Source organism: Semicossyphus pulcher, unplaced genomic scaffold, assembly GCF_022749685.1.
Source record: "Semicossyphus pulcher isolate SPU_LCO1_2020_fin unplaced genomic scaffold, fSemPul1.0.p SCAF_5, whole genome shotgun sequence".
Taxonomy (NCBI): domain Eukaryota; kingdom Metazoa; phylum Chordata; class Actinopteri; order Labriformes; family Labridae; genus Semicossyphus; species Semicossyphus pulcher.
In genome coordinates, this window is record NW_027211726.1 from 31,993,843 (window position 1) to 32,019,140 (window position 25,298).

General features: G+C 40.7%; 1 protein-coding gene across 1 annotated transcript in view; it reads left to right on the plus strand.

The window, feature by feature from the left end:
• Positions 1–6,614: 6,614 nt before the first annotated feature.
• Positions 6,615–25,298, plus strand: part of LOC138609461 (NACHT, LRR and PYD domains-containing protein 12-like) — a 125,613-nt gene continuing 106,929 nt past the window's right edge. The window contains exons 1-8 of the mRNA XM_069682097.1: positions 6,615–6,667; positions 6,749–6,806; positions 6,942–6,998; positions 7,058–7,074; positions 10,880–10,990; positions 22,403–22,482; positions 22,655–22,876; positions 23,105–24,442. Of these exons, the coding sequence (XP_069538198.1) occupies positions 6,615–6,667; positions 6,749–6,806; positions 6,942–6,998; positions 7,058–7,074; positions 10,880–10,990; positions 22,403–22,482; positions 22,655–22,876; positions 23,105–24,442 (1,936 nt within the window). The remainder of the gene's footprint in view (positions 6,668–6,748; positions 6,807–6,941; positions 6,999–7,057; positions 7,075–10,879; positions 10,991–22,402; positions 22,483–22,654; positions 22,877–23,104; positions 24,443–25,298) is intronic.

Here is a 25,298-nt window from a genome sequence, read left to right on the forward strand (position 1 = left end):
ATCAACTATATTGACTATAAATGAGTATATACGCATATAGATAACTGCAGACTCTTGTTAAAAGAGCTTGTGGATAAAATCGCACTAGCCTTGATCAAGCTGGATGCAGGATCCGCGCGCGCTATCATCCACAAGCTCGATCAGCTGTGCTCTCGTCTGCCCTTTGGAGGATCCAAATTCAGACACGTTCCATCCTCAGCTCTCATTCGTCATAATTAAACAGAGGAAGAACAAGAGAAAACAAAACGAGAGTTTAGTGTTTATGATCCATCTAGATTCTTAAAAACAATGCAATCATGGATTCAGTGTAGTTTACACACATTTTCTGCCAACATTTAAGTTGGTCAAATTTATCACAACGGGTGTCCTCCCACAAGAGTTACTCTTTAAACAGCAACTTCTAACAGGCATACATTTATCTTACTTTTCTCAAAACCAAATTCCTTACTTTTCACTTGCATGTCTTCTAAATCTATCAAACTTATTTTATTATACAAAGGATTGCCAATTTATGAATCCACTAAATATTTTAGTCGTTTTCAAATCTAATAACGCCTTAAATCTTATTCCTGTTCCTCCTTTTCGCTCTCTCCCAAAGAGAGAAGGGGAGGGGGAGCTCACACTCTCTGTCTCAGAAAAAGCACGCTTATTGGTGTTTTAAATGACGTATCACCCCTTGCTCCGCCTCTCAAAATGTTAGCAAGGACTTCCAGTTTATACTGACCATCGGAGGGTGAACATCCAGCCCAGACTCCCCTCAGAGTCAAATCAAACAGAGTCAAAGATAAAGCACGCACACAAAGGCCCACGCAGTATCCTCTCAAATCAACAAGCAAAACAAGTTTATCCTCTTGTAAACTAAACCTGTCTTCTCCTTCATTTTGAATAAGGCTCTATGCTCTTCAAACAGACACATTCTTCTCATAATGCAGTCACACACACACACACACACACACACACACACACACACAGGCAGAAAGAAAGAGAGAGAGAGAGAGAGAGAGAGAGAGAGTGACCAATCAATCAATCTGCTAATCCTATCAGGATTTGTTTCCCAGCTCTGATGGACTTTATCAGGAGATTTTCTTTTCCCTTTTTCTTTGTCTTTTCACTTTTTACACATGCTTGTGTGAACAGAATGTCCTCGCTGGTCCTCCACTCCTCCTTCGACTCAGCAAAGGCTCATATATTTTATCAGATGTATAAACGTCCTCTATTAGGCTCAAAGCTTTTTATCACTGAAGAGGCAAAAAATGTCTCTCCTTATTAGTTACTTCATCTCCTTTAACCCATCAATAACTTATATATGACTACTTGATATGAGAAGCAATCTATTCTATTTATCAATTCCACATAAGCAAATACATTACACAGCCTTCTTCTCCCAACTTAAACAATGACATGCCACAGCTCACACACACACATAGGCAGCATACACAGACTAAAAACACTGTGAAGCACACACACACACACACACACACACACACACACACACACACACACACACACACACACACACACACACACACACACACACACACACACACACACATAGACTCAAGACAGCCGGCAAAACAAAAAACCCTCAAACTGTCTTCCAAAAACACCAAAAGCACTTAATCCTAAAATGTATAGTCGACTCTTTCACAAATTTCCTCTAGACGTCATTTAACTCATTACTTCACAATGTGTGCTCACTGCACGCTCGGCCCGCTCAGCCTTTCCTTTCTTCTCTTGTCTCAACTTTTTTAGGCCTTTCTCTTCTCTTTATTTATCTCTTTCTCTTCTCTTTATTTCTCTTCTCTTTATTTTATCTCTTTCTCTTCTCTTTATTCTTTATCTTCTCTTTATTTATCTCTTTATCTTCTCTTTATTTATCTCTTTCTCTTCTCTTTTTTCTTTATCTTCTCTTTATGTATCTCTTTCTCTTCTCTTTTTTCTTTATCTTCTCTTTATTTATCTCTTTATCTCCTCTTTTTTCTTTATCTTCTCTTTATTCTTTATCTTCTCTTTATGTATCTCTTTCTCTTCTCTTTATTCATCTCTTTCTCTTCTCTTTATTCTCTTATCTTAACCCAGGGCCCTTCTTTCCCTGTTTTTTTTCTCTCTTAAAGCCAACTTTCACTCAGTGCCTAATTTACACGTCTTATCGTTAAGAAGATGTGGGCCCTGGCTTCATTAATCTTGCCTGGTTATTCAGCTCACTTACTGTTACTGGTTCTGCTATTCTACACTTTATCTCGACACTAATTCTTCAATTCTTCAACTTCTTCAACTTCAACTTTTATTTCTTTAACTTCAACTTTTATTTCTGTAACTTCAACTTTTATTTCTTTAACTTTTATTTCTTTAACTTTTGTTTCTTTAACTTCAACTTTTATTTCTTTGCACTTCCCTATTTTGCGTCCTTAACAACGCAATAAACCCCAATTTAGACGGAATATCACTTCAAACATCAACGCATCGCAGCATGTCCGCATCAATGATTCTTTTTACAGTGCATCTAACCAGCTAAAAGCCAACAGCCTCATCAAACCAACGCCCCAATATAAGTGAGAAAATACTCACCTAACCGGTTTATATATTGTGGGAATAGGTGAGTCAAGGCCGTCGGCAGCTGGAGAAGCCTACATCTGGATCCTGTTCGTGACGCCAAATTTCTTGTTTCTCAAACATCGATGATGCGCAGATGAAGAAAGGAGCTTCCGTTGACACCGACTTGTTTGTATAAGCATAGGTTTATTACAAAGAATCAGCATCAGTCAGGCTTCATGAATACCTGGGAGAACACCTCAGCCAAATAGTGTCTCCCCGAAACACAGTCCAACATGCACTTATATATGATGGAAGTGAGAGCATGTTTCTCTCATCCTATTGTTTAGACTAGGCGGGGACACCTTGTCCTTCAGGTTAAAAAGCGCTGATACATCTTTAAAAACAGGACATATACCATTGTTTTACTTCTGCCTACTTAACACATTCCAAAGACACGTGCGTAAGCAACTCACATCTCAAGTCAGATACTACAGGATCATTTGGATACAAACATTTCTGATCTTTTTCAATGTTCTTGAATTATTTTGCCAACTAATATAAGTCAATGAAATGCCTGAAAAACTCTCTTCATCTATAGCTAAATCCTTGCTGTTTTAATGTCTCTTATCTTGCCCTCTTTGCGACCTAACACGTCTGATTTCACAGTAGCTTTTTAAAAAAGTTGCAATGCAAGTTGCCGTGTTTCAAGGCCTTTTTTTCCTGCGTCACACATCACACATCCACTGTGAGCAACTGGGACGAATGCTTCAATAAAGCCATCTATTGGCTGAGTGAGCTGTTCGCCCTCTGACATCACTTCCTGTGGATTTCCGTGCCAAGATGTCAAATAAAATGTGTAAAAACTGAATGAAGCTTCAGTAAATAACCATTAAATGCTCATTTCACACTGTGAATGCACATTCAATGCTGTCCTCATGTGCAAAGGGGAACCTACCAGTTATTTGGGCTGCTGCAGCAGTATAAAAGAAATGATAAGAGAACACGACTTGAACTCAGCGCTGACACAAACATCAGTAACAGAGCCTCTGGTTGGTGGAAAGTTAGCAGCACAGCCTCTGATTGGTTAATTGACTCAACACAAGTTTAGAAGTTGCTAAGTGGACGGCTAACAGTTTTGAGCACAGAAACATGGATAAATAAGATTCATTGTTATGGATTCACTTTATAGAGTCTCTTTAAAGACTCTGTAGTTAGAGGCAAGATGAGGTCGCTCATGTAGGAGAGATGATCACACCGGAGCCTCGTTAGAACGCTGCAGCTTTCCTGCTTCACAGCTAAACATAAAGTCAGCTGTAGCGTGCAGCGTTCCAGAGATATAAAAGTACAGTACAAGCTTCCCTCCTATATTTATACAACACTGAAGACCTCAGGGGATCAATATTTGAATATTAAAGAAGTGCTTTGGTGACATAAATGACTTCACGCACGCAGGGAAACAGGAGGTTGTTTGAATTGGCGTGAATTCGCAGGAACGAGACATCACAACTTCTTGGAGGGACTGATTAATATTATATAAATGGGTTTGGAAGCACAGACTGTATGTTTAGAGGGGAACAGGGCAACACTGACAACCATTGCACTAGCATGCTTTCTGCTGTTTGTGTTACACCTGACAATTTCCTTTAATTTATTTTCTCCTTCAATTGTCAAATAAAATGAATCAATCAATCAATCAATCAATCAATCAATCAATCAATCAGCTGACAGTCACATTGGTTTGTATGAGTCCTGGTCTGTACAGATGTCTGCAGTCCTTTTATCTTCTTACAGCTTAAATAACTATTGTTTGATCTTCTCCTCTCTCGTCTATTTTCTCCCTTTATTTGAACATCACAAAACATCAGCAAACAAGTTCTCTGCCTTAAATTTCACATGTATTTCCTCTTTTCACCACAAGAGGTCACTACAGACATTTGAAACCACACAGACTTACCAGTGTGTTGTAACTGTGACTCCTTTGTTTCGCTTGCAGCCAAACAGTACGTGGAGTCTGACCCGAGCGGGCGGGACAAGCAGACCCCTCTGGTGGTGGTGAAACAAGGCCATGAGCCCCCCACCTTCACCGGCTGGTTCCTGGGCTGGGACCCCTCCCACTGGGACTCTGTCACCAGGAGCATGCAGGCCATGCGTCTGTAGACTCAGATCACACAGGACAACTGGAATAAAGCTCTTTATATGATCAGTTAATCCATTCAGTGTCTTTGATAAATGTCTGCGTGTGCTTTTCTTTACCGCACTGTGGCACTCACACTTCCTCTGACGTCTTTCACAGAGGTTCTCAAACTGTCAGGATGTGATGCTGAATGGGGGCACACAAGGAAACGTTGAAGAACAACTGGTCTTTGATTTGCTCTCTCAGATATTTTGTCTCCTTTGCAATCCTTCTTGTAAAATTACTTGTCTGTTGTTTGCATGCAAAATAAATAAAGATTGATATTTCCTGAGATGCTGAGATATTCTTCCAAACAGCTGGTTCTCTCTGGAGAAAATATTTAATATAATTTCATAATGTTAACTCATTAAAAGCAAGTGAAAGACTGCTTTATGTTCCTGTTAGGGTAACACATCCCCTTATATAACTAGTTAGCATTTCAGAGCACTTAACTGACCATATTCACACAGTCGCCATTTTACTGTGACATCATGCTCAGGGTGGGAAGCTCGAGTGTTGTTATAATGTTGTACTAAGGTATTTTATGTTGCAAAACATATAAACAGTGAATCTGACAAATCGTTTCACTGGTTCCCAATGAATCAGCGACTGGATAGACAATGTGAAGTGAAAATCAGGAGGGACATCCTGCTGAAACACAGCCCACAGTCCAAAGACATGCTCGTTAGGTTCAGTGGTGACTCTAAATTGTCCGTAGGTGTGAATGTGAGCGAGAAAGGTTTTCTGTCTCTGTGTGTCAGCCCTGTGATTGACAGGTGACAGGAGTATTTATTACGTCATAAAAACATCTCCACATCATGTAACTTTTATGCAAAAGGGTTTCCTGCTACATCTCGTCTCATTTTCTCACGCCAGCAGGCTTTTTATTTGGCCGAAGGAGACATCATCTGTTGAGCTCAGGAAATGGCTCGTTGTACCTTGAAGGCAACACTTGCACCACAAACTCTAACTAATGAATGAGCACAGGGGTCAAAGTTCAAGGTGTATGTCCCAATTGTATTCATACTTCCTGAGAAACGTAAGTACTTTGTAAACGCAGCTGCTGTACTTACTGTGGGGACATAAAGTTTAATCAAATCTGTCGATACAGTAACTGTAATCTGTCCATGTTCAGACACTCAGCCCTTTGACTGATGTCAGATTATTTAACTGTCATTACCACTCGCTGCCACAGGGGGTCGCTGTTTGACACGTGAAATGTTTCATGGGAACAACACAAACATGTGGATGTTATTTGCTGCGTAATAACTGTAATTACTTTTTCTTTGTTAGCAGAAAAACATGGTGTTTATTAAAGAGAAAATACTCTGTTTTTAAAAATGTCTATTTAAAATTTAGATTAGAGTCATCTTTAGAGTCATCCTTTGTTCATATCTTTTGATTAATTCAGCAGTTTATATTTCTAAAAAGAATAATTAAATAATCACAAAGAAACGACCAAAACCTGTATTTGTAAATAGATTAAGGCCTGTTTGTGTTCATAATGTGGAACAATGTTTGCAGGATGTGTATTCTGATAACAGCGGTCTGTCTGACAGTCGTCTCTGGGGTTAGCTTGTGGCTAAACATGCTAAAAATACAGCAACACTTTAACAACATACTTCGGCTTTGGCAGAAAACACATCAGTATGTTGGTAAAATCTCAGGTTAATGTATTGAACACGGGGAGGCCAGTGGCAGAGGGAATCCCTGGGGGGAGCTCATCTGAGCCTGTCACCCCCCAGGACACAAGTGCCTTCATAAGATGTAAGAAATAAAGAGCACGGTCTAAACCTGCGCTGCATGTTAAGTGTTATGACATTATTTTCGTTGTGATTTGTCACTATGCAAATAAAAATGAATTGATTGATGTAAAAGCCATGGCCATTTGTCCTAACAGATTGTGATGGGGCTCTCTGCCTTGTCGAGCCCCATCCAAGGACAGAACACCTTGCAGCTGTAAGTAGGCTACTCAATACTCCAGAGATGATTCCAAATAATAGTGTAAAGTGTTCTAAAACCTAATGCTCATCTAAACAGGAAGAACCTCAGGAAGAAGATGAAGAGACCCTCTGCTGACACAGAGAGGCCTACAGAGGTAACATGTTAAAATGATGTGTTACTGATATCTGGCGTTATCTTCCCATTCACTGCTCTTTAACTTCTTGTGTGGAATATTGTGGCATGTAGCCTACACTGAAGTATGAACAGACATTCTTATCCTTTTAAACAGAGCATGGCTGGGCAGCAGGAGGAGAGGCCATCAGAGTCAACAGCACAGGTGAACACAGTGAGTCACTAAATGAGGTTCATTCTGTATGATTTAATGTCATCCTTATGTATTCCCAGTTACCTGTAAAGGAACTGTACAGGAGACATCTTTAAAAAAAATAAAATAAAAAGACAGTGCTGGAGATCGAAATATTGCAACACAAGTTAGAGGTGGGTGCATAGTCACAGGTGAATTGTGTTATTTTATTTTTTAAATATTGTTCCAGTAATTAACGTCTGCTTTTGTATTTGTAGGAAATAAAGAGGACCAAATAAAATGTGACTCGTTTGTCTTATTTGAGTGCTCTCGGCAGTGGTGGTGGAAAATCTACAAAACATGACTTTGACACAGATTTATCTTTTGATTATTTTATTAAAACTATAAAAGACGTTTGCAAAGGGTCAGAGCATAACAGAGAGGCAACCAAAGAGAGCCTCATGAGAATGACAACGAAAGGAGTGAATACACAGGCATTTTATAGAGATAGGAGTACTCAGTGTCCTTGGGCTTCAGAAAGTAGAAAACTACCCAGGCCTCATCTGAGAAGCACTGTGTAAAGGGGTCAAAGGTCAAACATATGAACAATGGCTATGCGGTTGGAAGTTAAGAAGTATAACTAAGACTTTAAAGTAAGTATGATCTAAATAAGGTAAGACTGTGTTTATGACGCATGTTCACAGCCGTACTGACTGATCACCTGATCCACTTCACACCAGGTAAGAGGCAGAATTCATCGTCACTCTCTCATAAACAACACTCAGTATACAGGGGAACACAGGTGTTTCTTCAGTGCTCAGGTTAAACAGTGAGAACAAATAGCAAAAAGAAAAGACATCAAACAAGTTGAGACAGTAAAGAGAAGCAGTCTGAAGCTGAGTAAAGACGTCTCTGCTTTCATTCATGTGAGTAAAATGATGTTAATAGAACAAAGAGTTGGGTCTACATCATCACCATCCCTGCTTTGGTCTGAACTGTTCATGTAAACAATGAAGCACTTTCACTTCAATGTACCAGTGGTGAAAGTAACTCAGTACATTTACTCACTTTCAGGACTTCAGTGCAGTTCAGAGGTCAATATTCAGGAGCAGACTGAGCTGCATGGAGGCGTGTCTTTGTGTTCATTGGTCTATTGGCTGCTGTAGCGTCATGTGACTGCTCTCATTTCCTCTGACAGACAGGTTTGTGTGTGAAACCTGAGCTGCTCAGCACTCTGACACATAAAGACAGACTGCTCTCACCTGTCAAAGTCTTTATTCTCATCACATGAACACTTTATTCTCCACATCTCTGACTGTTTTCCTCACACAGGAAGTGAGATTCAAAAAGCTGGATGTTCCACAATAAAAGTGCTTTTGTCTTCATGTTTAATGTCTGAATGTCTTCTGTTGATTGACAGCTGAGGTGTCGACATGACGACGATCTCTGCTGCTTCTGATGACACAAACACTTTTATTTCTCCTCAGAAATCATAAAACATCAAACTTCCTTCAGTCAAATGGAGGCTGTGACCTTTGAATCCTTGTTGCTATGCAGGTTAAAAGAATGTAGTTTTTCCAGTTTTGAGTTTTTACTTTGACCTCCTCGTTGTGACGCAGATCTGTTCTCCGTGTTGAAGCTTTGGTAAGTGACACTTTTCACTGTTTTAAAGACTCTCAGTTTAATTCAAGTGTAAAAATAGCTGTAAGCTAACAGTTAGCCACCAGGTGTGTTAGCTGCTCTGATTACAGTAGAAGTGCAGACAGCACAATGACTCTCAGTTACCAGGTAGGCTATGCTAACCATGCTAACAGTTCTAACAGGACAGTTAAATTACAGATTCACCCCTGGAAAAAGCCACTGTCAGTCAAAGCTGGTGTTCTCTGCAATCAACAGAAGCAATAATATTTTAACTTTGCCTTAGCTGTGGAGAAAGTTGTACAAACAGCTTGTGGTTTCACCCGTTCTAAATTCCTACAACACCCAGCATGCATTGCGCCGCTCTCTCTGAAAGGAACGGCCCAGCAAGAACGTGGTTATATAGGGAAGTTACAGCAGGTCTGCGCGAGAAGTCTACCTTTTTGTTATGTTCGTTCCTTCGACCAGAACAGTTGGTAAACATAGGGGGTAATTAACTGGTCTCAGGGTCCGATTCACTAAGCACATCGCCCTGATGATATTCAAGCGCAGACTCGCCCATGAAGTTTCACAGATCTGTGCAGTTTGCTCTTGTTTTGTGTCTGATTGTGGAGAGAAGCTGTCTGCAGCTCCACTCTCTGCTGGGCGGTGCTGCGCTCTCAGCTGCGCACACACAGACGGACCTCGACTGCATGAGGAGACGGGAGAGGAGGGGCAGCTCTTTGAACAGCTTACTGTAAAGCCCAGACTCGACAGGTGTTTACTTAGTCTCTGTAACGCAGCTTTATGTTTTTAAAATGAGCGCGCAGCAGCAGCGTATAGTCCATCCACATAATAATCCCCTTCCTGCGTAAAGGCTCAGGACATGTGGACAAAGTGTGCCCGTGTGCCGTGGTTGAGACTCGCACAGCCCCAGACTGATTGGTCCCCCGATTATAATAATAATGACACAATATTATTAACTTGTTTTTAGAGACAAGTACAATTTTTGATCACACAAAAGGTGGAATTGTCGCCATGATCAGTGTAAACTCTGAGCCTGACAGCCCTTATGATACTGCACCGCAGCTCCCACCACCTGCTCAGCGCTGGCGTCTGTGAACTAGGTGCTTTTTGCCACGAGGGATAGAAAAAGGGACAAATTTGCCCCCAATGTTTGCATAACATGACTCATTGAAATACACGCAAACGGCTCCGAAGCACAGAGACGCTGTTTGCTCTGCAGCGCACTTTGGCGCGCATTGGAGTATGAGGCAGAGTCTTCATGTCATTTGCACAGGTTTAGTGGGCACAAAAGCCGTGCAATCCTTTAGTGAATTCCCTCCTTAGAGTCCTCCCAAATATATCGACAAACAAGACAAAAACAGAGCATCATGGTGCTCACCTGCTTTGTACTGTAGTGTAAGGAGAGCAAGAGGAAGAGACGCTGGAGTGAAACAGTCCTTATTTCCAGTCAAGGACATTGATTGCTGCATGCGATCAAAGGAGGCGGCGTCCTGGATTGAGGAAGTGAAGTTTAGCAGGCTCCCTGGAGTCTGCTAGATGACACGTTTTACATAGTCTGGCGGAGGTTTTCCAGAGAAGCGGATAGCGTCCTCCAAAGGCACAGATTATTTTTGTTGTACCATAATGGCATTAACTCCCCATAATAGCATGATAGGACTGAGGTTGAAAATCGGCAAAGTTACACCTTAAAAGACAGCAGTGAGTGAAACTGAGGGAACGTCATCGATTATTATTAACGTGTCAAACATACAAATCATGACAGAATCAGAGTGATGTTCAGGAAGTCTTCACAGTCTGTGCTGCAATAAAAGCTCAAAGTATTATCAGCTACATGGACTTAAAGTATGAGCAGTAAAAGTACACAGTGTGAGCGTGCTGTAACATGTGATATGATGACATCATTGTCAGTGATGCGTTCAGGTGTACCACGTGTTTTACTGTGAAGCTCATTGTGAACAGTTTCATGTGAAGCTGTAATCATTCTTTATTGATCAATGTGCTGCTTCTGCTCAGAGTGCAACTCTGCCAGCAGGGGGCGCTCTGCTATGGATCAGTGTGAGGACACAGAGGAGGGAGCCCCTCCCTCTAAAAGCTCTCTGCGTGGGGAACATGAAGCTCTGAGGTGAGATGAGGATCTCTAACTGTCCATGACTCTCCTCCATGTCACAGCTCAGCACTCACATCACTGCACCATCATCACTCACACTCACTGTCACACCTGCTGCTGAACAGGTGAACAACAGCTCACTGTAACTAATCATGTTGTTTGTTTGTATCAGGATGCAGCAGCAGAGACCAGACTCTCCTGGACCCAGCTGTGTGTCCATGAAGAGTGACTGGTCTATGGGTCAACCTACTGACTTTAAAGTTGGACATCCTGCTGATGGAAGGTAAGAATCAAAAAATTAATGTTCTGACTCTGCTGAGAAAAGACTCATGTCCTGGTCCAGAGCTTCATAGTGTGTTCTGTTACTCATCAGTATATTGTTTCAGCGGTGACATCACAGCGTTCAGCTGTACAACAGTCACCTGCAGAGTTGGAAAGAGAACTGAAATATTGTCCTCAAGTAAAAATACTCTTACTTTGATGAAATCCTACTTAAGTACAAGTACAAAATTACCAGTCTAAAAATGTACTCAAGTCAAAGTGAAAAGTAGCTTGTTTAAAATGTACTTAAAGTCAAAGTTACTTAGTTACATTTTTTAACAACAACGTACCGGGGGGAGCATATGCTTAGTAGTTACACATTGTGACCTATAAGTATATTCATACACAAACATACATACTGTAGGTACACAGGCACACCTACACCCCTACAGAGATACATGTAATTATACATATGCACACACACGTACATAAATTGACACATACATACCTACCTATATAGATCTACTGAAATTCACATTGAAATAATAAACCAGAAGAGTCCAAACTGAAGTAGTTAGTAACTGCTGTCCGTCTCCTTTTAAAGGTAGGCAGCGTCACTTGTAGCAGGACGGTCATGTGCTCCATTGTGTCGACATGTTTGACTTTTTGTAACCATTGGTCAAGTGAGGGAGGATTAGGCTTCATACGATTAATAGTAATAGTTTTTCTTGCGATCATCAACAGAATGTGCAGAATATAACGTTGGTCCATAGTTAACAAGTGTTTTAACTGAACAGCCGGTCCAGGGGGGTGTCTGTTTCCAAGATTTACTCAATCTCTTCTTCGACACTTCTCCAAATGTCTTTATTGTCAGGCAGTCCCACAGTATATGGGTATGGTCAGCCACCATATCTCAGTTTCTCCAGCATTTATTGGTAGAATTGTTTTTAAAAACACAAGCTATTAGTGGGGTCCTAAAGAACCTCATTTTCACCTTCCAATCAAGTTCTTTCCATAACTGGCTTCCAACCCCTCTGTGACATCCAGGACACTTGTATTCCCAGGCGTCATCTTCCGTTGTTCTTTAATATGTAGTTTTATCTGATGTGTCTGAACATTAGCCTTTTGGGATATTTGTTTTTTTCTTTGTTGCTGCGCCGTGTTCAGACAGATACTCTACATCTCCTAGTATGGGCATGGCCCATGACAGAGCCACAGCCCCCTTCAACTGCTTTAAAATGAGATCCAGACTTTCAATGTATCCAGATTATTTTTCTGAGACTGTTCACTGAGAACTGGCAGGGTAGATAGTGATATTCCTGGTAAGGAATTGTGTTCAATAGAAACTCATCCAGTCTCTAGAGCTGTGACTACCCGTGCCCCCGCTGCATGAAGCTGCCCAGTAGTAGAGTTCTAGGTTGGGTAGACCCAAACCTCCTTTCTGTTTTGTTGACATCAAGATTTTCAAACAGATTCTTGGTCTCTTGTTTACCAAATAAATGGTCTGAAATAGTAATGGGTTCTATATTGCCTTCACTAGTCCCGTGTGTCTGTTCCACCAAGAACCTGTCCAGCCTACAATAGCTGCTATGAACTTGTGACACGAAAGTAAACTTTTTTCTCTGGGGTGGAAGTGACGCCAGACATCCACCAAGCGTAATACATCCATCATTACCAAAAGAGTAGTACATTTCTTAGACATGGGGCCACTGCCTTTCTGTCTCCTCGATCATTACTATAGACCACTGCATCTTTTTAAGTTGACTTTGTTAATTGGGCTGCTTATGTCCTTAACAGTTTAACTAATGCAGTTTAGGCCATCCATGTATCTGTTGTTTGAAACATTTTAGTGTACTCCCTTCTCAGTTTCTTTCTAGGAAGGCACATAAAGTCAGGTAAAACTAAAGTATGAAGAAATAACAGTGGCCCAGAGTTAATCTCGAGGTGAAATAAACTAGAGGTCGACCGATAGTAGATTTTTTAAAGGTCGACATAATAACGATAGTTTGTACAAGGAAAAAGTCTGTAGCCGATTAATCGGCCGATATCTCCCTACCCCACGAAAAAAAAAAAAAACTATTTTAAATGAACAATCTTTATCTTTATTACACATCCTTACACATAACTGTTGAACTGAAAGTCTGTGTCAAATAAATAACAAAATAAAAACATAAATCTGGAACACAACATGAATCTCAAAGAGTAATGAATACCTACATGAATAAAATAAGTAGTAAAGAAAATATAATCTGCAGATGAACATCTAACTCAATTTGTTGTGCCCACATCCTTTCCTCAGCAAAACAGTCCCATAGAGGGACTGTGTTTCCTCCAGCTGCCGTCTAATGTAAGAAACAAGAAACATGTCAATCAATTCAATACAGCTATTTACTAAATAGGCTATCAAATAGATAATGTATATATAGATAGATAGATAGATAGATAGATAGATAGATAGATAACTAATATATATTTCAATCTACATGAATGATTAAAGTTGCACTTTATTAATCCTTTTTAAATTGAAATGATGCTGCAGTTGTTTTCTTAAAGTTGCTGGTTTAATAAAAATCTTTCTGATAAAGTAAAGTTTCACTAAAGTTACAAATGAATGGTTATTATCATCACGGAAGCTTTCTGGCATATTTGGGAGAAAAAAATAGAAACACTAATTCAGCAGAAACAACTCAAGTAGCATCAAAGAAGTTACCATCAGAATCTTATATAGAAAGCGAATGTATCGCCCCTGTGTCAGTCTCTGGCTCTTTCCCTTTAACTTTACCTACACATTGTTGTTCACAACAGTTTGTGTTGACGTCGTGACGTGCTTTACTCCTACAGCAGCCTTATGCAAACGCAGGTTTTTAATAAACCCGTTTTTGCCACTTGGACTTTGATAATAAGTACGGAGAGTTTCCTGAGTGTGATCTGCTGGATTACATCGTTGGAAACATGTTGGATCTGTGTACATGTCGATGCGCTCCGTGGCGTATATCAGGCCAGATGCTGCGCGTCCCGTTACATTTTTAAATACCACTCTTACAAACTATTAGTGTTTGTGCACATTACCGGAGTGAGGAGGATCATAAAAAGTGTGATTTCATGTCATGAATGGACAGTTGACGTTACGTGGTTGGATTATTTAGAAGAGAGAACGCCACATTGGTAAGTAATCTAAGTAACAGTTAAATGATTTATTTTCCTCCCTGCCTGCCTGTCTTGTATCGTGGAGAGCTGATATTGTTACGTTATATTCCAGAGATAACTTTTGAGGGGAGAAATAAACTGAAACGAGTCAGATATAATATGAATCACGGACAACTTGTCAGCTGTTCCCCGGTACAGCAAAGGTTTAGCCCCCACCCACCCCTCTCACGGTCTCCACGTACGAGTGGCATTTCATGGTTTCCTAACAGTTGTTAACAGTACCCTCGGGAGTTGCTCACGCAAACTTATATTTTCAGCAAAAGTGCCCCTCAAATGATCACATATGATCCCATTAGTTTTTCTCCCCCCAATATGTTTATTGCCATTTTCTTATTATATCATTACAACAAAGCAACGTTCAATAACAATTCGACCGTTGAAGACCAAAAATGCCAACATTGCACACTCCTGCATACACACCCTTACACACTCACGCTCAACTTGCATAGATATGAAATAAGGTAATAATAATAATTATAACAAAATATAAATTTCAGAAAATAAAATAAAATAAACATATATATATATATATATATATATATATATATATATATATATATATATAATAACAACAACAATAATAAGAATAATAATATAGAAGATAAAATAAATAAAATAAATAATAAATACATTTAGATGCTACATTTTACAATTTCTTTTCAGGTGAAGCTTACATTCCAGGTTTCTATTATGTTCATGTGTGGTTCCCAGAGCTGCACAAAGTCTCTCCGCTTGCCTTTAAGTAAGTTAGTCTTTCCAGACCGATAGAGTTCGTAAGTTCCTTTATCCACATTTTCAATGATGGAGCGTCCATACTCTTCCAACACAGAGCAATAGCTCTCCTGGCATGTAGAAGTCCAAAGTCCAGAAGTTTAGTCCGCTTCTGTGTTTGTATAAAGTCCTCTGGATATATTCCAAGCACACAGAGTTTGACATTTAAGGGGATTCTGGTGTTAAACATCTCTGATAAACATTTTGTACCAACCTTCCAGAAAATTGGAATCTTTGGACATTCCCATAGACAGTGAAAAAGAGTGCCTTTCTCATTTGAACATTTAGTACAGACATCTGGAATAGTATCAGACAAGTGGTGGAGTTTGACAGGGGTTATGTACGTTCTCATCGACCATTTATATTGAAGTAATTTAAACCATGTATTTATTGTCTGCTTTTGCACTTTTAAACAAGCCTCATTCCAGTCCGCCTCATCGATATCTTCCTGTATATCAGTTTTCCAAGCATTTAGTTTATCAAGTGTTGAATCTTTTGTGTATGCCACCAATATGCTGTAATATTTAGATAGGTGGCTCTTCCCTCCCAAATTTCCAAGTGTTATCTCCTCAAGTTTTGATAAAGGTGGAATATACATAATCTGTTCATATTTAGATGAAATGAAGCTTTTTAACTGTAAATATTTGAAGAAATGTTTTTGGGGGATTTGATATCTCTCACATAATTGATTAAAAGAAAGTAAAACACCATCTACATAAAGGTCCTTCATTTTCTGAATACCTTTTAAAAACCATGACCCAAATCCTCCATGCTTTCTGCCAGGTGTAAACTGCTTATTACCCCAAATAGGAGTAAATTGCGACAGTACAGGCATATCACCTACATGTCTGTGTGCAGCATGCCAAACTGAAATTGTATTTTTAAGAAAGGGATTTTTTGTTACTTTTTTCAATGTCTTGGTATCTGAAGAGTATAGATATACATTTAGTGGAAGATCTGGAATGGACTTTTGCTCAATGCTTACCCAAGCTGGAGATGCCGTGGTGCAAAAGTAATATGATGCTTAAGTCAGCTGGGCAGCCATGTAGTACCATCTAAGATTGGGGAGTTGAAGCCCTCCCCTCTCATAAGGAAGGTATAATAGTTTAAGGCGGAGTCTAGCCTGTCTGTCATTCCAAATGAATTGACTGAATATTTTGTTAAGTTTATCGTAGAACATGTTTGGTAGTGGCAATGGGAGTGTTTGGAATAATATAAAAATGTAGGTAAAATAGTCATTTTTAATATATTAATTCGTCCGATCATGGAGATAGGCAAGCTGGACCATCGGTTCAATGTTCCTGTCACCTTGTCTACCAGGGGGTCATAATTTGCTGGGATTATTCCATCTAGTTCGGGAGTGATTTTAACACCTGGGTATTTAAAACCTTCAGTAGTTGTCATAAAAGGAGTATTTACTACGGGATTATGTCTTTCCTCTTTATTAAGAAACATTAATACTGATTTTGAATTATTAATTTTATATCCAGAGAACCCTCCAAATGTTTCAAGTAATGTCATTAGATTAGGGATGCTATTTTTTAAATTTGTCAGGAAAAAATATGATATCATCTGCAAATAAAGAAATGCGATGGTCTATCCCCCCAGTTGTAATGCCTGATAGTCCTACGTGTGCTCTTACAGCCATGGCTAGAGGCTCAATTGCTAGTGTGAATAACAGTGGAGACAGAGGGCAGCCCTGTCTGGTTGATCGCTGTAAACTAAAGGGCTTTGAGATGTTACTGTTAGTCAGGATTTGTGCAGTTGGGTTTGTGTATCTTAATCGAATCCAGTTGAGATAAAGTTCACCTTGCCCATATCTTGGAAGGACTTCAAAAAGGTAACCCCATTCTATTCTATCAAATGCTTGACATGCATCTACTGATAGCATTGCTGTATCTTTTGCATTCTGTCGCTCATGCAATATATTTAACACCCGTCTGATATTGTGATATCCCTGTCGTTTTTGTATGAAACCTTGTTGATCATCAATTATCATTTAGGGAGATATTTATCTAATCTTTTAGAAAGTGCCTTGCAGAGTATCTGTGTGTCACATCCCATTAAACTAATTCCCCTGTAGGATGAGCATTCCGTTGGGGGCTTGTTTGGTTTTAATATTAGGGTTATTGTTGCTAATCTTAGTGAATGTGGGAGCGTTCCTAAAATAAACGATTCTTCATACATGTCAAGAAGTGGCCTTGAAAGTTGTTTTTTAAATGTTTTATAAAACTCTATAGGTCATCCATCCGGTCCGGGTGCTTTACCGATATTTATATCCCCTATAGCTTCACAAAGGTCTGCTGCTGTTGTTAATGGACTATCCAATGTTATGTTTTCATCATCTGATGGAGTCTGAAATTGCAACTGGTCAAGGAAGGTTTTTTGAGCCTCTATATTTCCTGTATATTCAGATTTGTATAGTAATTTATAATAGTTTTAAAATGGTCATTTATCTCTGATGGTTCTACAGTTAAATTGCCGGATGTTGACTTTATACTATTAATTGTTCTTTCAGCTTGCGTTTTCTTTATTCTCCAGGCCAACAATTCCCTGCTTCTTCCCCTTGGTCGTAATATGTTTGTTTCATCCACATTAGACTTTTAGCTACTCTGTCAGTTGTTAATTTATCGTAATGAGCTCTCATGATAGACAGATTATGTAACTTTTCAGGGTCATTGTTATTATAAATTTCAGTCTCCGCGTTTTTAATCTGGTTTTCTAGTGCTTGTAATTCTTGGTTGTGTTGTTTGGTTTTAGAACTTGTGTAACTAATAATTTCACCTCTTATGTAAGCTTTAAATGCTCCCATCTAATGCTGGCCGTGGTTTCACCTTTATTTAGTTCTAAATATTTATCAATGCAACTTTCCACAAATTGAACAAAGGTTGGATCTTGTAATAAAAAAACTTGTAACCTCCACCTTCTCGGGCATTGCTCAATCCTACCTAATTGGATCTCCATAGAAACTGCTGCATGATCACTAATTACAATACTATTGTACCAGCATTTTTTGACATTAGACATGAATTCCACAGAGACTAAAAAATAATCAATGCGTGAATGACTTTTATACGAGCTTGAGTAACAGGAGTATTCCCTTCTGTTTGGGTTTTGTGTCCTCCACACTTCAATCATTCCTAGGTCTTTTATATAATTAATCAGAGTTTTCCTGGTTTGTACATGAGTTGTATCTATTTGGGTGGATCTATCTAACACTGGATCTAGGGCACAATTAAAATCTCCTCCCATAATGTAAAGTCCTTCCAAAGCTGACACAGTTAAAAATAGTCTTTCAAAAAACAATGGGTTGTCGTCGTTAGGGCCATAGACATTTATAAGATTTAATTTTAGTGTCAGGATATTACCTTGAACAATAATATATCTTCCGGATGGGTCTTGAATGGTTTTTGAAAGTTGAAATGGTATTGAATTGTGTATGAGAATGACAACTCCCCTTGCATGACCACTATAACAAGCATGAAATACTTGACCTGGCCATCTTTTAATCAAATAATGTCTGAGGAAACTAAATGTGATTCCTGTAGGAATATTATTTTAGATTTAAGATATTTTACCCTATTTAATACTTGTTTCATTTTGGCTAGTTTTCTCATTCCACGGACATTCCAGCTTGAAATATTAATGTTCAAACTACCTTTCTGTTTTGTTTTCTCCATAAATCACTATCTCAGCATGGGGTGAAGTTATGGAATTGTAAAAAAAGTAAAAATAATATGATAATGATGAATAAAATGCAAGTACACACACACACACACACACACACACAATAGTCTGAACAATCCCTCCCTCAATCTTAGCATTTCCCAAACTGAAATGCACATCTTTCCCCTTAAGTAACTTTGGGGGACGCTGATCCACAATTTGAGGAGCAACTAGTCAGCGTAGCCCAACCCAAGCCCTCAATATCAACCAGTGTCCGTCAACCGTACACTTTCAAAATGGCTTAGTAATTTCTCCCTTTTGAATGATAAAATATCGGTAATACAGTACAACCATATATGTATACCGGACCAAACATCGGCTACAAAATATGTAAATATTAGCAACCCATTATATGCACTACACAGAGTTGTGTTTAAATAAGCACACTTGAAAACAGCAAAAGGTATGTATATACTTACGAAAGAACCTGGTATATATATGTGTGTGTTCGAAACTCAACTCAAAACAGCTCACTTTGAAGTACTTGGACTCCCATCTACACCTCCTGATAGTCACAGCTAATTAGCTGTTTCTCAGTTGGAGTCCTAATATTATGTTGTGGTCTTCAGTACCGCATCATTTTGAGTTCACGGGTCACGTGTAGCTGCTGTTGCTTGTGGAATGTTTTTGCAGAACTTTTCAGCCTCCTGTGGCGTTGAGAAGAGAGGGATCTTACCTCCGTGCAGTACTCTCAGCCTGCATGGGTTATGCTGGAATCCACGGAAGGCGTTTATGTCAACAAACAGCTTCGTTACCGGGTTAAATCCCGTCGGATGCAAACAGTCTCTGCAGAGAGATCCTCTGCAAATGATAACTTGACCCCGTCATGTTTAATATCTTCGCTTTGCCTCTCGATAGACGAACTCCTTCTCCTGGAACTTTAAAAAGCGAACCAGGACCGCTCTGTTTTGGTTGGGCTTCCCCGATGCTAGTGTACGGTGCACCCTCTCCAATGTAAACGATCTGTTAGGGTTCAGCCTTAGCCATCGCGGTAACATGTCGTTAATGAAGTCGAGCAGTGTTTGTTGGCCCTCAGCTCCTTCTCTTATACCAAAAAGCCGGAGGTTCTTTCTTCTGCCCGGTTCTCCAGATCTTCTGTTTTAGACTCGAGATATGAGATTCTCTTCGTGGCCGAGTCTAGTGCAGCTTCTGCCTTTTCAAGTATTTTTTCGGTCTCGTGTATGCGGCTTTCAGCTTCTTCAGTATGTGCTGCGTTGGTGGAAACATCCCTTTTTACGTCTGTCACTTTACCTTCCAGCGCAGCCATTGAGTTCGCCATATCAGTCAGACGGGTGTCGATATTGTCCAACTTTGTTCCGAAGTCCGCTTGGAGTGATTTCAGCTCCTTTAACACTTCAGCTATGTTAGCCATGTTAGCTTCTGTGTCGCTCGGTGGACTTGGCGGAGTTGTTTTAGTGCCAGCCTTGCGTCCTGAAGTAAAAATATCACACTGCTTGATTGCAGAAGGTTTTGACATATCAAGACCGAGGTTCTTCATTAAAAAGCGACTGCACGCGAGGTACGCCCCTGCCTGGGGCTGCACAGCCATCGGCCACTATCGGAGCCCAGATCCGCCGATGATTATAGTTTATCGGGGCCGATTAATCGGCCAAAACAATCAATCGGTCGACCTCTAAAATAAAATAATCCAACAACTCAGAGAAAAACAAAGTAGAAAAAGCTACGTAAAATGAGCTTCTGCCTACCAAACTGCTTTGGGATATTATTTTGTTCAGTTACCAGTAACCTAAACACAAACCATCTCCTGGTGTAACCTGGGCAGAAGACAGTGACAGCTCCTCCATTGGGGACATAGACAGTGTCAGCGCTGCTGTCGCCTGGGTCTCAGAGCGGTCCCTACTCAGCGGCTCATATTTAAGTCCCGTCCATTATAATGAAACCTGGGATTCTCATCGAAACATTGAAAGTTTTGAACTCCAAGAAGTTAAACTGGGCATGCAGTGGGGTCACTCAGCCCCGCAGAAGAAAGACTTAGCATCCGTGCTCGATAGCACTGCCGGGTCTCTCCTTCATGTCTCACCTACGCTGCTTCACCTGCAGCTCAGCTCCCTCTCCGTCTTCTCCCTCTGGTCCACTCAGACCTGAATATCAAGCTCCTGGAGGGGCAACTGAGAGCTTCGGGTAGGTTACTTCCCCAGACTCAGTGGACGTTCTTTAATTGTGCCGGGTAGATGCATTTGGCATTAATGTTTTTCTGCTTTAATTGTTTAATTACACCCCTCACCTGCGTTCTCTTCTTTTGTAACTCTGGGGAATAATCATGGTCAAAGTATGTCTGCCCTGCTCCGTAGAGGATTTGTATTTGGGTCCATCCATCCATCCGTTGTGTGCAGTAGTGGGTAGTAACGTGTTACACTTAATCCGTTTCATGTACATGAGTAATTTTTTCAAATAATTGTACTTCTAAGAGTACTTGTTTTTCGTAGAATACTTTTTACTGTTACTCTGGTAAATTTGCGATAAAAAATATGTACTTCTACTCTGTTACATTGGGCTACACATGTCTCGTTACTTTTATTGACACCAGGGTTGGAAATGAAGCCCCCGCCACTCCGAAGTATAACTGTTAAGGATCGGTTAATGACTTCACCACATACGCGGACGTGTCTGTGAAGCGGACAGCGGTACTTCCTTCTGACAACGACACCACTGTCTAATCCCTTAGCAGATGCCTGCGACGTCTCTGCTACTGGTTTCTAGTGAATACGCTAACGCAACCAACCTCTACTAAGTTAACCATCATCAGTGTCGTCTGCAAGCACCAGTTAGCAACTTATCAAGAGCTAACCACAGAACATAGAGGAGAAGAGGGGCACGGTGAGCCGCCTCATGTTTCTGGTGCACACTGTTTGTCATTGAAGCAAACATTCATGAGGCACCATCATTTCTTTCTGGCAGTGATGGAGACAAACACAAAGGAGAAGGGCTGAGTAATATTCAGGCCTGCACGTGTTTTTTTTTGGTTTGCAAAGAAACATTTTAGTCGGCTATATCAGTTTAATGACAAGTATGTCAAAGCAAACTATCTGGGTCAAATGACCGCCGACCAAATGACCAAAAACAAATCATATCAGCGATGTTGAAAAACATTTATGGAATATTGTTACGGTTAGAAAAGATGTTTTAAAAATAAGTGAACGTTAGCCAGTTACTGACAGAAGAGTTTGGACAATGCATGGTAAGATTTCATTTAATCTGAATATGATTTAACTTCTGAATGTGCACATCGTCTTATCTTGTGTTACAATACATTGATGTAATGAATTGTATCTAATGAAGTTACTCACTGATTGAGTAGTTTGTTTATGTGATACTTTCTTACTCTTACTTAAGTAGTTATTTCTAAAGCTACTTTTACTCCTACTTGAGTAAATATAATTATAAAGTAAGAGTACTTTTACTTGAGTACCGTTTCTGGTTACTCTACCCACCACTGCTTGAGGGGTGGGTTTCTGTACTCCCAACCCTGACAGTTCTTGGTTGCCTTCATTCTGTCCTCTGCATCACTGGCAAAACATGTCTTGGCAGTTTTGAAATAAAACCAATAGTGATCATAATCAGTGGTTTGTTCTCATGCTATCTTTCCATCCTTTAACATTGGACACCCTCCTCCCACTGACCCAGCCCTCATGGTCAGACCCCACAGCTCACTCCCTCTATCAGTCAGCTGTGTCATTAATTGTCCTTAAACTTGATGTTTTCTCCACAGAGTTCAGCAGAGCTCAGAGGTTCACAGTGATCAGTCCGCCCAGCAGCATCAGACAGACCTGGACTCCACATTTAAGGTGTGTACAACACACTGTTTACAATGAACTACATTAACTACAGGCTAAATGCCAAACCATCATTCAGTCTCCATGCTGTTCTGTTTGAGCAGCAGGCCTTCAGACTGACTGATGGATCACATGTTGTGTTCTACCACTTTATATTCATGTTCAGAGTCTGATTCTGTTCCAGCTGCTGGAGGAGAACATCGTCACATTTGTGAAGAACGAGCTGAAGAGAGTCCAGAGGGTTCTGAGTTCAGATTACCCAGCATGCTTAGAGAGTCAGAGGGAGGAGGAGGAGGTGTTGGATGGTGATGATGAAGATCAGAGGAGCAGCAGAGATGCATTTCTGAAGATCACTCTGCACTTCCTGAGGGGAATAAATCAGGAGGAGCTGGCTGACTGTCTGCAGAGCAGTAAGAGGATTTAATCAGGTTTAACATGATGGAAAGAGGAAATGCAGGTTTACATTTCTAAACTTAGTAAATATGATACACACATCTATATCAGATCAGAGCTTGTTTGTCATCCACTAAATGCTTTAATAAAACTGATGCAGAAGGAAAAACTCTAAAGCCACACTTGAATGTTGAGATTTTCTTCAGGATCCACTCTTTGATATCATTTGTTGTTTGTTTATTCAGGAACTGTTGCTCCAGAGTGCCGACAGAAACTGAAGTCTAACCTGAAGGAGAAGTTCCAGTGTGTGTTTGAGGGGATCGCTAAAGCAGGAAACCCAACCCTTCTGAATCAGATCTACACAGAGCTCTACATCACAGAGGGAGGGACTGGAGAGGTCAATGATGAACATGAGGTCAGACAGATCGAATCAGCATCCAGGAAACCAGACAGACCAGAAACAACCATCAGACAAGAAGACATCTTTAAAGCCTCACCTGGAAGAGATGGACCAATCAGAACAGTGATGACAAAGGGAGTGGCTGGCATTGGGAAAACAGTCTTAACACAGAAGTTCACTCTGGACTGGGCTGAAGACAAAGCCAACCAGGACATACAGTTCATGTTTCCCTTCACCTTCAGAGAGCTGAATGTGCTGAAAGAGAAGAAGTTCAGCTTGGTGGAACTTGTTCATCACTTCTTCACTGAAACCAAAGAAGCAGGAATCTGCAGCTTTGAAGAGTTCCAGGTTGTGTTCATCTTTGACGGTCTGGATGAGTGTCGACTTCCTCTGGACTTCCACAACAATGAGATCCTGACTGATGTCACAGAGTCCACCTCAGTGGATGTGCTGCTGACAAACCTCATCAGAGGGAAACTCCTTCCCTCTGCTCGCCTCTGGATAACCACACGACCTGCAGCAGCCAATCAGATCCCTCCTAAGTGTGTTGACATGGTGACAGAGGTCAGAGGGTTCACTGACCCTCAGAAGGAGGAGTACTTCAGGAAGAGATTCAGAGATGAGGAGCAGGCCAACAGAATCATCTCCCACATCAAGACATCCCGAAGCCTCCACATCATGTGCCACATCCCAGTCTTCTGCTGGATCACTGCTACAGTTCTGGAGGACGTGTTGAAGACCAGAGAGGGAGGAGAGCTGCCCAAGACCCTGACTGAGATGTACATCCACTTCCTGGTGGTTCAGACCAAACTGAAGAACACCAAGTATGATGGAGGAGCTGAGACAGATCAACACTGGAATCCAGAGAGCAGGAAGATGATTGAGTCTCTGGGAAAACTGTCTTTTGAGCAGCTGCAGAAAGGAAACCTGATCTTCTATGAGTCAGACCTGACAGAGTGTGGCATCGATATCAGAGCAGCCTCAGTGTACTCAGGAGTGTTCACACAGGTCTTTAAAGAGGAGAGAGGACTGTACCAGGACAAGGTGTTCTGCTTCGTCCATCTGAGTGTTCAGGAGTTTCTGGCTGCTCTTCATGTCCATCTGAAGTTCATCAACTCTGGTGTCAATCTGCTGTCAGGAGAACAAACAACCTGGTGGTCTAAAGTGTTCAGAGAAACAACAGGTTTCTATCAGAGTGCTGTGGACCAGGCCTTTCAGAGTCCAAACGGACACTTGGACTTGTTCCTCCGCTTCCTCCTCGGTCTTTCACTAGAAACCAATCAGAGTCTCCTGAGAGGTCTGCTGACACAGACAGGAAGTGGTTCACAGACCAAAAAGGAAACAGTCGAGTACATTGGGACAAAGATCAGTGAGAATCTGTCTGCAGAGAAAAGCATCAATCTGTTCCACTGTCTGAATGAACTGAATGATAGTTCTCTAGTGGGGCAGATCCAACAGTCCCTGAGATCAGGACGTCTCTCCACAGATGAACTGTCTCCTGCTCAGTGGTCAGCTCTGGGCTTCATCTTACTGTCATCAGAAAAAGATCTGGACGTGTTTGACCTGAAGAAGTACTCTGCTTCAGAGGAGGCTCTTCTGAGGCTGCTGCCAGTGGTCAAAGCCTCCAACAAAGCTCTGTACGTGAACACATCATTCTCCATGTTAAATGTAGTTTTACTTGATTCAGAAAAAACAACTATCTCTTGTCATTGTTTCCTTTTATGTACTGTTGATTCCTCTTTAGGCTGAGTGGCTGTAACCTGTCAGAGAGAAGCTGTGAGGCTCTGTCCTCAGTCCTCAGCTCCCAGTCCTCTTCTCTGAGAGAGCTGGACCTGAGTAACAACAACCTGCAGGATCCAGGAGTGACTCTTCTGTCTGCCGGTCTAAAAACTCCACACTGCAGACTGGAAACTCTCAGGTTAGTGTGCAGCTGTGTGAAAATGATAACCCTCTGAGCTCACATGTTCTGTATATTTGCTCAGTTCTCAGCTCTCAGTCCTGTGAGTCTGAATAACCCTGTAATTAAAATGGCTTTAATA